The sequence below is a fragment of the Ambystoma mexicanum genome, chromosome 7p, assembly GCF_040938575.1.
Source record: "Ambystoma mexicanum isolate Mex_15411 chromosome 7p, UKY_AmexF1_1, whole genome shotgun sequence".
Taxonomy (NCBI): Eukaryota; Metazoa; Chordata; class Amphibia; order Caudata; family Ambystomatidae; genus Ambystoma; species Ambystoma mexicanum.
Window position 1 is genome coordinate 185,764,990 of NC_090939.1, and position 14,773 is coordinate 185,779,762.

Consider the following 14,773-nt stretch of genomic DNA (forward strand, 5'->3'; position numbering starts at 1 on the left):
GGAGACCATGTAAATGGCAGCAATGCGCAGTATAAATCTACATACCATAACATGTTCATGATGCAAAATGTACAACCCACTGAAAATCACCCATTACGGGTAGCAAAGTAACCATAACTTGCCCACAACCATGCATACCTCATGGAATGCTACATGATATCACAAATTATAACAAAATTTGCATTTGGTATATTAACTTGGAAATCCTGTTCTCCTATTTCACAGTTTGCCCCCATTAGGATTTGCATCTATTGTGACTAGATGGACCTTGGTGGTTAGTGTCCAGGTAAGAACTGGAAGCTCGGAGGGCATTCCACTCCAAACCCCCTCCAAATATCCTACTTCTGGGACAATTGCACTCCTCAGTGACTGTCAGGATTGAAGGGATGGTAGGTAACAAGGGACTTAGAATAGGCCTAAGGGGCATGGTGAGAGTGAACCAGGAGTCAGCTGGGAGGCCCCTCTGACACTATGTGGTTACTCGCACAACTGTCTGGCTCAATAGTCCTGGAGAGAAAGTAGAATGGGCTTGACTACATAATCACGTTCTGTCAGCCATTTTGCCAAGGATTGTACATAAGCTCCAACTGTAACCTGTGCTCTGTGTCAGTAATTAAGATTTCCTCATTGAGCATGGCATGGGCGGGTGCTGAGGTTTCTGACCTGTTTCTCCTGGGTTTCTTTTTACACTGCTGCAGAGCATTTGCTTGTGAGCCTGCGGCTGAAAACCTCATCTCCAGTCCTCGCTTTGGCTCATGTGGTGCGTACAGATCTCTGGGAGTTGCCAGCAGCACCCTCAACCATCTACCTCCTGCCACAAGTAAAAACAACCTGGAACTCTATTCCAGGGTTCCACAGCCTGAGATGTGTTTTTGAGTTGATTTAAGTTAGCCACAAAGCGTGTTAGCGCTGTCAGTTTCGTAGTCCTAGTTTCTGAGCTCCTTGTGATTCCTTCACTTGCAGACTCCCTTGTGACCTTAAATTGTGGTGTTTTGGGGGCTGGGACTTTTCTGAGCACTGAGTTGAAGGATGTTGACCTGTAAATTCAACATGCCCTTAGTCTCTTACCTGCGGACCTGCTTGTTTGTCTGCTTAATGCTACACCATTTAACTAATCCCAATACATGTGTGTTTCTAATGCTTCACAGCTGCACTCTTGCTGATGCTTGGGTATGTGCTCATATTGTGTCCCTGAACTCTTGCTAACTGCTAAGCATTTTCATTATACAGACAGACTTTGCTCTTGATACTTGGTTTCAATGATGTTAGTTTCTAACTGGGACTTGGGTAGAAATCGCAGCAGCTAATTATTTCTCAAGCATTTGTTTACTCAATTTTGACCAGAAATGACGTGCTACTCAATTTTGACCCGAAATGACTTGCAAAAACATATTTACAGATGGTAGAGGCATTCCCATGGGCAGGGTTTAATTGTAATTGTGCATGCTGCCTGCCATGAGAGCATGGCAGGCAGTGTGTGCAATGGATCCCTATGGGGTCCGCCTGCTTTAGAGGCGTCCAGCATTTGTACCAGCATGAAAATCCATGGCAGCACAAATCCTGGAGCATTTGTATAGTGGAGAGTAAGGGAGGTAGCCAAAACACGAGTTGCGTTGCGCCCCTCCAATGCGCCATACAAATGCTTAAAAATGAGCTATGATGGAAATGGAAGGAGTAAATGCCTTAAGCAAGGGTTTTACTCCTTTCATTAAAGTTAAAGCTCTGTTGAACATGAGCCCCATAACTTTGTACCAATCTGCGTGTGTGTATTACTGTACAGTATGGATTTGAGTTTCAGGAGAGCTGTGGAGGTTAGAGAGGTAGAAAACTGGTCTCTTGTTAAAGAGTAGTAAATCCCTGCTTGAGGAGATATATAAGTGCTTTGAATCAATATAGACATACATTCATAAGTCACTGAATGCTAGAAGGACAGAATATGAGGGTGAAAGCACCCTCCCCATGCCCGCACATTCAGTCACCAAATCTCCCTGCAAGCTAGTCCCCGATTCATGCAGGGGAATTGAATGGTTGGAGGATCGACTCTGAGACTCATAGGAGCATAAATGGAGGCGCTAAGGACAGGCATAATGGCGCCATGCCTGTCTTCACGCCTCCATTCACACTACAGGGGATTTTCATTGTTTCGGGAGGTAGAGGGCAGGGCGGAATGAGAGCGTGCACCAGCAAAAAGCTCTATTTTCACTGCAGAGTGCGAATAGAAAAGTGTAAAGAGGCCTCCGCCACCTCTTTGCACTTCTCATTTGCATTCTACATGTAAATGATGAAAATTGCCTGGAGGGGACCTGTTTGCAAGCAAGTACAAATGTACTTGGTCCCCTCGAGGCAATTACGAGTTTTTTTTTTTAAAAAATGAGCTCTATAGTGTTTGGCACAATCCATACACTTAAATTTGAGTTCGTCAAACTGAGTAAACCCCATGGATTTAGGGGGCACATTTTCAGTTCACTTCGAGTCACTTTTGCCGTTCTACTTCTGCTCTTGTGTCAGGGGTGGGAATGTAAACAAGTTGTGCAAATGTTCTTGCTTTGGAAAAGCATTTCCATCTGGGGCAATGAAATATTCGTAGGGACTCCCCAATGGCAGAAATGGATTGGTTTTCCCTAGAATCAGGGGAGACCATGCACAGCGGGAAACAGCCGAGAGGGCAGCTGCAGTTCAGAGAGCATCCATCTGTGAATCTGGAATAGGTTATAAACTGCATCAGGCAATCCCCTTCCTCATCCCCTAGACATGCATTCGGCAGGTGTCTAAAACTGAATGTGAAAAGTGCTTTTTCCCCACTTAGGACATGCACGTGGGAAAGCAGCTTTCTGAATCTGGCCTCCTCTGTTATTTTGGAGCCAGTGGCAGCTTTCCTAACTTGTCATGATATTGCACTGAAAGAGAGAGTGGAATGATTGAAACTAAACAATCATATATTTAAGCATGCTGTGCTTTAGGCTCACCTTCATCCACTATGCGCATGCTCCTTGGTTTGAAGGAGGAATTCCCCCTTCACCCATCATTGACTTGTAACTGTGAATTTGTGTTGACAGCCAACATACGACCAGTTTGCTTGCCGAACATTGGGATGATGTGGAAAGCTCCGCAGCAGTGCTGGATATCCGGATGGGGCGCCATAACTGAGGGAGGTAACATCACTTTTCCTAATATAACTCTACTATGCAGTCCATATTTTGCCAAAGCAGCAGCTTTCAGAAACGTCAGCCCCGAACACTGTATCCGATCTTTGGAACCCGATGATGTGAAGATTCCATTATGAAGATGCTTTAGGACGTGGGAATTTACCATAATGCACAAACATACAAATTCATTGGGGCTCATTACAATGATGCCGGTGCAGGGAAAAGGTGGCAGTAAGGGAATTACTGCCACTTTTGCAGCTGCGCCATACTACGAGTTTGGCCCTGGAGTGGAGGATGTACCACACGAGCACGGGTGGGACACAACTTTGGTAAAAAACTGCAAAGGATTACTCAACAGTATTCATGTTCATAGAAAACTAAAACATGTTATTCAAAACAGACACAACATTGCAATATCATAAACACATATCACGCATATACTATATAGACTGTAGTACACAGGCAGCCGCTGGAGAAGGCTGGAATAGAAAACTTTTTTCATAGACATCTAAGTCATAGTACATATACCACTGTGGTGTTAGTAACAGTGTAACCAACGTTCCACTGTAAGTGTCAACACATTGGGCCTCAATACAAGTTTGCCGGTCCAGTAACAACGGTACCAGTAAGCTTGCCAGTACCGTTGTTACTGGACCTGCAAACTATGAGTTCTGCTCGCGGGTGCCTTCCCGCCCGCCTAGTCATCCTTGTACCAGATAAATCTCTGAGAAAGCTGTCTGGGCTCCCAGAGGTAGCGGGGTAAGTATTGTATATATTTGTGTTCTGTCATATGGCACCCAGAGTCGCGTGGCAGTACACATACCTCACACTCACCCCAAAATGGACAGCTGCAATGTGTGCCCTATTGCACGGCATCCTGAAGCACAGCACAAGGCAGTACCAATAACCCACAGAACTGTGTAACATCCGTATGGGCCCTATGCTACAGCACCCAGAAGCCCAAAGGCAGTACAAATGCACTTAACTGCACAGGTGCTGTGTGTGCCCCCTGTGAGCAGAACAGCAACCCCACATAGCCCTCCCTCTGCCCCATGCTAAAGAAGCTGAGAAAGTTACAAAGGGAGATGTGCAATACAAAGAGGAGGCTGGCAACTCCGTGAAAAATGATCAGAACAGCCTCTGAGTGCACAGGATCAGCCATCTTTGTCAAAGCCTGGCCTACTGCGCAAGCTGGGGCCAGAGTTGAGGACTGTATGCAAAGCTGCCTGTAAGAGATCCTTTAGTCTACCCTGCCAGTTGCTGGCTTTGTGGGTATGCATACATATATTCAGGCATTTTTCATTTTTGTGGGTCTAATGTCATAAAAAAGGACAGGCACATAATTACCAACTATAATTCCAAAAACAATCTCACAGCATTTTTAGAACACAAAAACTGGGAACATATACCGGGGGTGGGTGGGGTCATTTTTTAAAACCACCGGACCGTTAATAAATGGCGGGAAAAGTGGCAGGTCTGTTTACCATCCCTTTTACTAATCCGGGGGATTTGCAAGGCAGTTTGATAAAGCAGAGCAGACTTCACATGTTCGCTAGCCTTGCAAATCCGACAGAATTGCCACCAGCATGTGATTTTTATACTGGATGTAATGCAATGGATTCCTATGGAATCTGCCTGAAATTACCATCTGGTAAAAGCAGGCGGATTTCATAAGAATCCATTGTAAAAGCCTCCTGCACTTAAGAACTGCGGAAGTATAAAAAGCCAAATGTGCCAGTGTTTTACTCTTTACAATTCCACTCTGTGTTCGAAAGGCCAATAAGTGAATGAAGATGGCCTTACGTGCAAATGGGCAGTGTCCTCCAGTGCAATATCTCATTTATAACATGACTCCCCAGGTGACTCCAATTCTTCTATAAATGAATTTGTGACCCAAAACCTGTAAATCACTAGTCATCTGTTGGTGCCTCAGATACAGTTGTTTGTACTGTTTTGTGTCTTTTAAATGTAAAAACTGAAACCTATAATCCAGAGATGCTTGGTATGTTTCCTTTCTTGAAGCCTCATTACGAGTTTGGCAGCAACCCTTAAATGCGGTGGTAACGCTATTGCCGCCCCATTTAAGGGTCTTCCAAATCACGGGTTTGGCTGCATTTACCCAAAGCTCTGAGCTGGGGGTAAATGCGCCCTGGGAATCTGCTGATTTTTGGTGCAATTACCGTGCGTTAATACCACTGACAGTAGTTGCACCAAAAATTCCCCATTGGGCCCAATGGGGAATGGAGAATTCCAGAATAGGCCCAATGGGGAATTACTGTTCCGCCAAACCCGTGATCTGGCACTAATAGCGCCGGGGGGGGGGGTTGGCGGTAATGCTATTAGCCCCACTGGAATACCGGCCAACTCGCGATGAGGAACTTGGTGGTTTTTTTCTGTTGCATGTTCTCCTTCGATAGGGTCTGCCAAATGCAGCTTTAAATTGCCCTGTTTAAAATGGCTTGGAGTCACTTGCTGTGCTTGGGAAATTCCTTGACATCTCCATCAGCACTGGTCAGATTCTACGGTCTCTGTGTACGCATTCAGATAGACTGCACATTCTCAAAGTGTCGCTGCTGCCAAGCGAGCAACTCGGAGGTCTTCATTGGGATAATGACCCCCGATTATGTTTTATTTGAAATCCTTTGCAAACAAAGCCTTAGATTGTTGCAGTCCATGATGTGCTGAAGCAATGAAGCTCATTGACCATTTTGTTCCCCCCATCACAGGTCAATCCTCTGTCAGTTTGAGGTATGCCCCGGTAAATTTAATAGACTCCTCTACATGCAACCAGCGGACCGTGTATAATGGCGCCATCACGACTTCCATGATTTGCGCTGGCTACCTGGCCGGCCAAATTGATTCCTGCCAGGTAATAACTTTTCCTCGTCTCTGAAACTGTTTCCTTTGGTTCATAATTCCCTGCGAAATCCTGCTGTAGCCTGCAAAGGAAAAATATGTGTCTGTGACATGTTTTAATTTAGATACGATTGAACTCCAATTAAAACCATAATGCATAGTGTATAAGGATCAGTTTTAAAAAACATATCTTAAAATGCATTGTGCAGGCATAAATGACGAAGAGAAAGCGCTTTATCTAGCTTGTGCAACGCCAGTATTCTGGAAGAACCACCTGTTCTGTAGAGCATTAAGCGCCCCCAAGGCCTTGTCTCGATTGACATTGACACTGTTGTCAATATCATCTCTTTGTTTGGCTTCTCTTCCCACCAGGCTGATTTGCTCCAATCTCCAATAATGAAATGACCCTCTGCAATCAGACTCTGGACGGCCAGACCATGCTAACTGCTCGACCTCGCCAAAACATAGATCCACTCTACGACCATTACATGCCCTTTCCCCCAAACTGCCTTCTCACTTTCTCTCAACACCAAAGATTTTGGGAGCAATCAAATAAGACTTAATTAAGTCCTCTCTGTCCATTTGGCATCTACAAAACCCCCATTACAGCTCTCCTTCTGCATGGAGAAAACCGTCCATAGGAAATGTCTCGGGAGCATAGCTCAGGGGCATTGTGCTCGCCTTGGAAGCAATACAACACAGAGCAGATCCCCCGGGTCGGTGCTTAGAAACCTCTGGGTATTAAGCGCTATAAATAACCTATCCTATCAAATAACATATCTATAACTTTTCTAAGGTTTTAGTTAGTCGCTTGTCTACACATAAACTTGACTACTGCCTCCTCTTTACCAGCATCCCCTTTAAACCCCCCAAAACGGCATGCACTTTGACACCCACACCCTATTCATCCTATTGCACTTCTCCCCGACCACCCCTTCACACAGCATCACCCCTCTACAAAGAGTTTATTTTTCAAAAGCTTTTCATAGCCTTGCACCTTCTTACCAAGGTTAATCATTTCTCAGCGCACTCATTACCTGCCCTCAAATCTCCAACCCTAATGTGACTCCCAGAAACCCCCCGACCCATGTCCTCTCTGAGTTCATGGAGTCGCACTAAACGTGTACCACACTCTTGAGTAACCTTAGATATGCAACCAAGAGCCTTTTTTAAGAAAACCACTGAAACAGCTTCTCCTTTTACTTGGGGACCCCCCACCCAGGATTCTTCCAGCACCAGCGGCGGAGGATGAATATTTATAATTGCGAGCAGTGAAAAGGTTTTCCCTGAATATGTGGGTATGGCCTGGCATTGTGAGGGAGCCAGAATCAAACAAGGGTGGTTCGAGGCAGTTATCCCTGAAGAAACTGTTCAAAGTAATATGTCAAATTGGGTCATTTTACAGGACACTTTCTGTGGAAAAAGTGGGTGAAGTTCCACAGTTTGCGATTCTTTTGTATGGTAGCACATGAAAAAACTGCACACAGGAGCATTTTGCAACTCATTTCAGGATACCTGTGCCCAAAATGTATGCCAATTTAGAAAACATGTTTAGGCTGGCTGTTATGTCCAAACAGTCTGCACCAATATATGCCAGTATTACCATTTAAGAACTTACTCCTGTTGGCTTTGGCAGCCAGTAAAAAATGCCATTCCACAGTAAGAGTACATGAAGGCTGGCACGACCAATGTGGGCCATCCTAGTCACGTAATAACACTTACCATGTTTGCTTCACCTATGATGCACAGTAAACCATGGCATGACTCAATAAGAGTATATGGACAATTGGAGCCACCAATGTAAGCCACCAAGCCACATAATAACACTTATCATGTTTGTATTACCCGTGAAGACCAGTAAAGAAATGCCATGGCACAGCAAGAAAATCTATGCAGACGGGTCCCACCAAAGTATGCCGATCTAGCCATGGATAACATTTCTCACGTTTGCTTTACTTTTGATGCACAGGAAAGAAATCCAGCTGCAAGGTGCCCACTCCTAAGTTAAGCGCCCTGCTCCCTCTTCACAGACACAGGCACATACTCTTCACATGCGTTCTGCCACATGCACTCTTTCATTCAACCATGTATTCATACAACTCCTTGCATGTAAGCAAGAACAAACTCACAAATGTACATGCGCACATACATAAGAATACATTTCATACATCCAAGTCCTACTTCACTTACCTGCTCACACCCATAGCACAGCACAACACTACACAGGACTGGATGAACTGCCCCTTTTCTCAGCAAAGAACTCCTCTGCTGCCGGTCAGCGTGTGTATGGCTTCCTACACACCACCGGCCTCTGACTGCAACCTACTCATTATAAAGCAAAAACAGCATAGAAGGAGGACGAACCCCTGCTCAGAGGCAGGCAGCACAGTCCTCTGTGAAAATAAAGCACCCGGCTGGACTTTGCTGCCTGGTACTCAAGTGTTGCCTCCACTGCCCATACAGAGGAGCTGCCAACTCCGATCACATGGATCACTAGTAATTAAATAATAATTTCGCATTTTATATAGCGCTACGAACCCTCAGGTATCTGAGTGCTGCTTAATATTACCATGATGGTGTGTGGTGCTCATTTATCGACCTCGGAAGGATGAAAGGCTGAGTTTGGCCTTGCTGGGATTCAAACCTGCATTAGCAGGTACTGCACGGATGTCAAAGCGAGCGCTCTACACTGTGCCACTTGTGACCGATGCTTACACTGTATTCATCCTAGTGTGTCTCACGCTGTGCTCCCTCTCCCACCTGTTGGAATCTGTTGCCAGCAATCTGCAGGTAACAACTGTGCAAAGGGTGACCAGATTTAAAAAGTAAAAAACCGGGACAGGGCAACTAACATAAAAGTAGGACTAATTGTTGAAAGTGGCTGTGAAGGCACTGCACTTCAGTAGCGTTTGAAGGAGAAGGGGGTTAAGTGTTACTGTTCAAAGAAACACATATTATAATTTATTTATCACAAAGTAACACTATCTTAAGTTGTAAAATTCAGCATTTCTTCTGTGCGAGATTGTGCATGGAGACCTACTACAAAAAACCGGGACCACTTCAGTTTCCAATGGGAACATAATCTTAAGAAAGGGAGACAGAGCACCAAATACCAGGACAGTCCTGGCAAAACCGGGACATCCGGTCACCCTAACTGTGCTGCGGGATCCTGTATACAGCACTTGTGTAACTGAGAGGCTTAACAGTTGCATACACACACACATCCCAAAGTAAAAGGTAAGAACGAGTGGGGGTAGATTAAAAAGAAGATGGCCGACATAACTACGTTTACATTTCTTTTTATTATACAAAGTCTTCAAAAGGGTGGGGCCATGATCATCTGATTTCAAAAACTGAGGGCCTTGCTCCAAATTCCTTACAGGCAAGATTCTAGGGGACGGCAAAGTTAGACAGCGGCATACAAGGCCATCAGCTCCCAGCAGGGGGCGCCAGAACTCCCCCATGAATGGCTGCATGTCACGTTGCCTGGGGCGCCGAAGGTCTTTGCAACGCTCCTGATTCCTGGCCATTCAAGCAGCAGTGATATGGTCTCCGCAGAATATACGCAGAAGTGTCAAGGTAGCCTGGTTAACTTTTGTGTTCACATTTTTCGTAGATGTACTATGCAGAAAAGGTGCTTTTAGACGCACCCTAGAGTTTTAATGGATGTCCATAATGCTTTATTTTTAATACTTTCAGAAGTGGGGAATGCACAATTTCCATTAAGAATCTGAAACAGAAGGTTAAGAGCATCTAAAAAAAAAAAAAAAGAACTCAATGAATGGAGGCTCTAGTTTTGGACTTGTGATGTATTTTTCAAAAATTTCGACTCACAGTATTTATTTATTTATTGGACATTTGTATGGTGCCTATACTGAAGTGTTTCAAGGTGACACAAGACAAAAAAGGGTGTAGGGGCTTGGGAGAAAAAACAACAATAAATGGCCCTACTGGGCCTTGTGACATTGGGACCATGCTAGTGCAGTGACAAAAAGGGGTTGAGGGGGATGAGTGGGGTGGGGGGCAGGTCGGCGGGGAAGGCTGGGATAAGGGTAAAGGGGAGGGGAGAAGTGCAGGGAGGCTTGGGCTCAAGGGGCTGGGCAAGTGCTGAGGGGAATCCAGGAGGGCAAGTGCCAGGGGAAGCAGGGGTAAGGTTCAGCTAGTGTGAGGATGGGGTGACCAGATTCAAACTAGTCAGGGAAGGGTGCCCAGTGTAAACTGCTGGCTAGGGGGTGCTGGGGTACACTGGATGAGGAGGACCTGGCCCCTGTAAGGTACATAAGAGAACAGGCACCAGTCATAGCGGGACATTAGCAAGGGAGGGGAAGAGGGAAGGAGGAGGAGAAGAAAAGGAAAGTCTTGAGAAGTTTCCGGTACTTTGGGAGATCTGGCTCAAGTCTGAGAGGGGAAGGAAGGCCATCCCAGAGGGAGGCTCCTGCAGAAGAGAGAGATCGTCCCCCACTCTCTGCTTGGATAAACGTCTGATCTTCAGACAGTTGGAGCGAGAGGACCAAAGGACTCTAGCAGGGAGGTATTTCGGGAGAGAAAGTTGGATGTAGCGGGGGTCTGTTATGCTTGAACTAAAATGGCGCTGGTGCGCAGTGCATTATGGCAGCACTCGGAGCCATGATGGATATTTACTTCATGCCGCAGTGAAAAGCTGCACACATTTTGCTGAGTGTTAGATTCACGGTGCTGAGGAAAACATGCTTTCCAAACCTGGTATGCGGTCAAGGACATTTCTGCTGGGAAAGCTAACGTTGTTATGGTTTGTTATGAGCGTGTTTTTAGAGGAGGGAGGCACTCTGCTCCTAGAGGCTGGCTGTCGATTGACCCAGCTGGCAACCAATGGCTGCTCATCAATGCGCAAGTGCCATTTCCAGAAGGTTCGAGAATCGCCACCCCTTTTCGGAGTGTGCATATATGCGGGGCACCGGGGGTGGTCAGGTGAGACTTCAGCCGGAGGAGGACGCTTACGTCCGGCATTCCTGTGAGCTGTGGTGCTCTCGGCCTGGCTGTTCCCGGGGTCTTCCAGCCGCTTCTGGGCGAGATGAGGAATCCAGTTACGCTCACGGTGATGTATTTCCTTTTGAATTCTTTGCTTCTTCCGCGATTTATGTCTATGTTATTTTGTGAGTTATTTTTATGTTATCACTGGTTGCTTCTAAACTTAGAATAAATAGCCGTATAAGTGCTGACTATCTTCTCAGAGTGTGTGGTTGCAAGTTATTGCGTCTTTCTGCGTTCAAAGTATTGGCTCTATAATTGCATTGGTGATTTATGTTTTTCCGTGCACTCTGGGGAGAGCAATACATTTTTGGCGTCACGAACAGGATACTTGTGATGAGTTGTTCCGAGTATTCAAGAATCTGTTTGAACGTAGATAGGATTCGGTTATCTTGCAAGTGAAAGCAAGTGGGTAGTGAACTTGTTTTTTTTTTCCTTTGCCGGTGTGTGCGTGCTTGTGGGAGTGATTGCAGTGTGGAGAGAAAAATATATAGATATAAAGAGGTTTCGTTTTGTTTGCGATAATGAGTAGTTTGTTCAGGAAAAAGAGCATTACCGCTGGCGGTGAATGTTCTGATGTTGTTATTCCAGGCTGGACTAAGAGTCCATATGGTAAATTGGCCCAGGCATGGGCATGTGGTGCAGGTCTAAGTGAAACATGGGATCAAGAATTGGGAGATGCCGATCCGTCTGATGTAATGGCATGCTTGCAACAAGTTCCAGTGGAACGTGGTAGAGAATGTGCGGCATTAGGTAGGCGAGGTTGGGTTCTTTTGCATGCTTATAGGAAAATACATCAAATGAAGCTGGAAATGAAAAATGAGGTTTTGCGATTAGCGAGAGAGCTGGCTGCAGAAAGGCAGACTGCGTTAATGCAGCAGATTCAAATGAAACTGTTTAAAGATAAGGCTGATACATATCAGGCTGCGGCCGAGAGGGCAGCAGTCAGAGTAGCCCGGTATAAGTATAGGAAAAGAAGGGGAGGGGTCAACAAAGGAATGGTGGCAACTGTAATCGCTACTGCTGGTGTGGACTGGGATCCGGATAAGTGGGATGGTGATATTTTGACTCAACCAGTCTAGAAAGTAGTTCGGCAAATGAGTCTGACCCCAAAATGGAAGTGAAACAGAAAAAAGTGGCGGCTAAGCCCGTTAGAAGACAGCGAGCCGGATCCCACGCGCAGAATCCTGCTGGCGGAATGGTGGATTTAACCACGCTGGAGGATTACACACAACAGGAGGTTGGGGAAATTATTACCCATTTGAGGCAAAAATCGTGGGAAGCTTTATTGACATGGATAGTGAGATTGCTAGATGGGGTGCTGCAGGGTTGTTGGTAGATTCTACGGATTCACCGTGTTTTTTTACCCCTGTCAATTGACACCAATGTACAGGAGGTCTTAAGGGCAGGACCGCCCCCTGACGGAAATGGTCAAGATACACCGGTGTCTTTGTTGCACCTGATAGCCGAAGCATGTAACCGTAAATACCCCATTACCACAGATTGGCCTAGCGAAGAAACGAAGTGGTATACGTTGAGAGAAGCAATTCAAAAAGTCAGAGAGCATGCTATGAAAGAGGCTATTCACATAGATGCTCCTGATCACATGGGAGCCGTGCTGCTCTCAGTTTCAACTCGAAACATGGTGATTAGAACCGGGGCACACGCATACAAAAGTGTCATTATGACTTTGCTCGTAGGTATGACGGGCAAAGCTACTGATGAGGTAGCGGATGCCATTCGGCAGCTTGCAGATTTAGGGGAGTGGGATAAGAGCGATAACAAGCCACGGGAGAGAGAGGGGCGTAGTGAGAGAAGAACCGAAGGCAGGCGGCAAGATAGCAGAGACTTCCGAGTGTCCCGAAAATACATGTTTTTGGCTTTGTTAAAGGATGGTGTGCCACACAAAGAAATTGATGGCATTGAAACCAGAGTAATGTATGAATTATACAAAACACGAGGACTTGCAGCCAAAGAGCGCTATAAACAGGTTAAGAAACAGGTAGTCACCGCGCCACAGGGGGACACCTCACCTTCTGCTCCCCCTGCGGAAGAACAAGACGAAGGGTCTATGGGGACACCTTCCCCATACCAGCCGACATATGCTGATTTGAGAAAGGTGGTGAGTGCAATGTTAGAGGCGGAGTCGAGTCACACTCATTCGAAGTTTGACTAGGGCTTCGGCCAAGCTCCGGCAGCATCTGCCCGCATAAAAGTTGATAGGCGGCCTCATGTTGATGTTTAGATTTTTTGGGGGTCAGGAAATACACAAGGGGTGTGAGCATTGATAGACACCGGGGAGGAGGCCTCTTTGATTCATGGCAATCCAACACGATTTAAAGGCAAACAATTTACTATTACAGGTCTAGGGGGAAAGGAGACCCCCGCAGTACAAACGAAAGTGGAGATGAAAATAGGCAATTTGAATCGGCAAAAATACCAAGTGTTGATTGTCCCGATACCTGAATATATAATTGGCTTTGACATTTTGGAAGGGTTAACCTTGGGACTTGGTGGTAAAAAGTACCAGTTTGGGGTGAGTGCATTGATCTGTACACCCATTACCGAAGGAAAATTGAAGATGCCCCCAGTGCAAGTGCCGGTGGCAACCAAGCGGGTAGCAATGAAACAATACCGCATTCCTGGGGGGGCACAAGGAAATTTCAGACACCATCAAAGAGTACGTGGAGGCGGGTGTGTTACGCCCTATTACCACAGCATGGAACAATCCTCTCTGGCCTATTAAAAAGGGAGATGGGTCATGGAGGATGACAGTGGATTACCGGGAGTTGAATAAACACACTCCTCCCTTAGTGCCCGCAGTCCCAGATGCCATTACCTTGATTGAGAATGTCCAAAAGTTTGAGGGGACTTGGTATGCAGTGATCGATTTAGCCAATGCATTTTTCTCTGTGCCAATTGCTGAAGAGTGTCAAGAGCAGTTTGCATTTTCGTGGAGTGGACGTCAGTACACTTTCACAAGGCTACCTATGGGGTACATACATAGCCCGACTATCTGTCACCGGCACTGGCAGAGCACTTAGACAAGATATCGTGTAAACATGACATACAAATCTCTCATTACATTGATGATATTTTGATTCAGGGCAAGGATGAGCACAGTGTGCAAAGTCAGTTAGATGTCATTATGGAAGGATTGAAGAAGGAAGGGTGGGAGATTAACCCGAGTAAAATTCAAGGTCCAGCTGAAACAGTGATATTCCTAGGGATTCAGTGGCATCATGGGCATCGAGAAATGGTGCCAAAAGCCCGACAGAAAATACTTGAATTCACCACTCCAATGAACAAAAAGCAAGCTCAGCAGTTTATAGGGCTGTTTGGGTTTTGGAGACAGCACATTCCCCATTTAGGGCAGATGTTGGCCACCCTCTACAAGGTGACACAAAAGAAATATGAGTTTCAGTGGGGGGAAGAGCAGCAGAAAGCCTTTGAGCTGGCGAAAGACACCGTGCAGCAGGTGCGTGATTTATGGCCATTGAAGGAAGGCGAAGTGGAATTAAATGTGTCTGTACAAGACAATTATGCCAACTGGAGTGTGTGGCAGAAACAAGACAGGAAACGTGTGCCATTGGGGTTTTGGAGTCGTAAGTTGCCCGATGCTGGTAACTCATACACTCCATTTGAGAAGCAATTGCTGGCGTGTTATTGGGCCCTTGTTGATACCGAGCAAATGACGGTGGGCCATGATATATTAATGAGAACAGAAATACCAATCATGCAATGGGTACTGAGCTCTCCTAAAA

At 45.9% G+C, this 14,773-nt stretch overlaps 1 protein-coding gene across 4 annotated transcripts in view; it reads left to right on the plus strand.

Moving 5' to 3' along the window:
• TMPRSS2 (transmembrane serine protease 2) overlaps positions 1–14,773 on the plus strand; it is a 499,201-nt gene that overhangs the window by 450,322 nt on the left and 34,106 nt on the right. For 3 of the 4 annotated variants that reach the window (XM_069636039.1, XM_069636038.1, XM_069636040.1), the window contains 2 exons: positions 3,057–3,152; positions 5,873–6,015. In XM_069636039.1, the coding sequence (XP_069492140.1) occupies positions 3,057–3,152; positions 5,873–6,015 (239 nt within the window). The remainder of the gene's footprint in view (positions 1–3,056; positions 3,153–5,872; positions 6,016–14,773) is intronic. The other variant, XM_069636041.1, reaches the window with a different exon arrangement.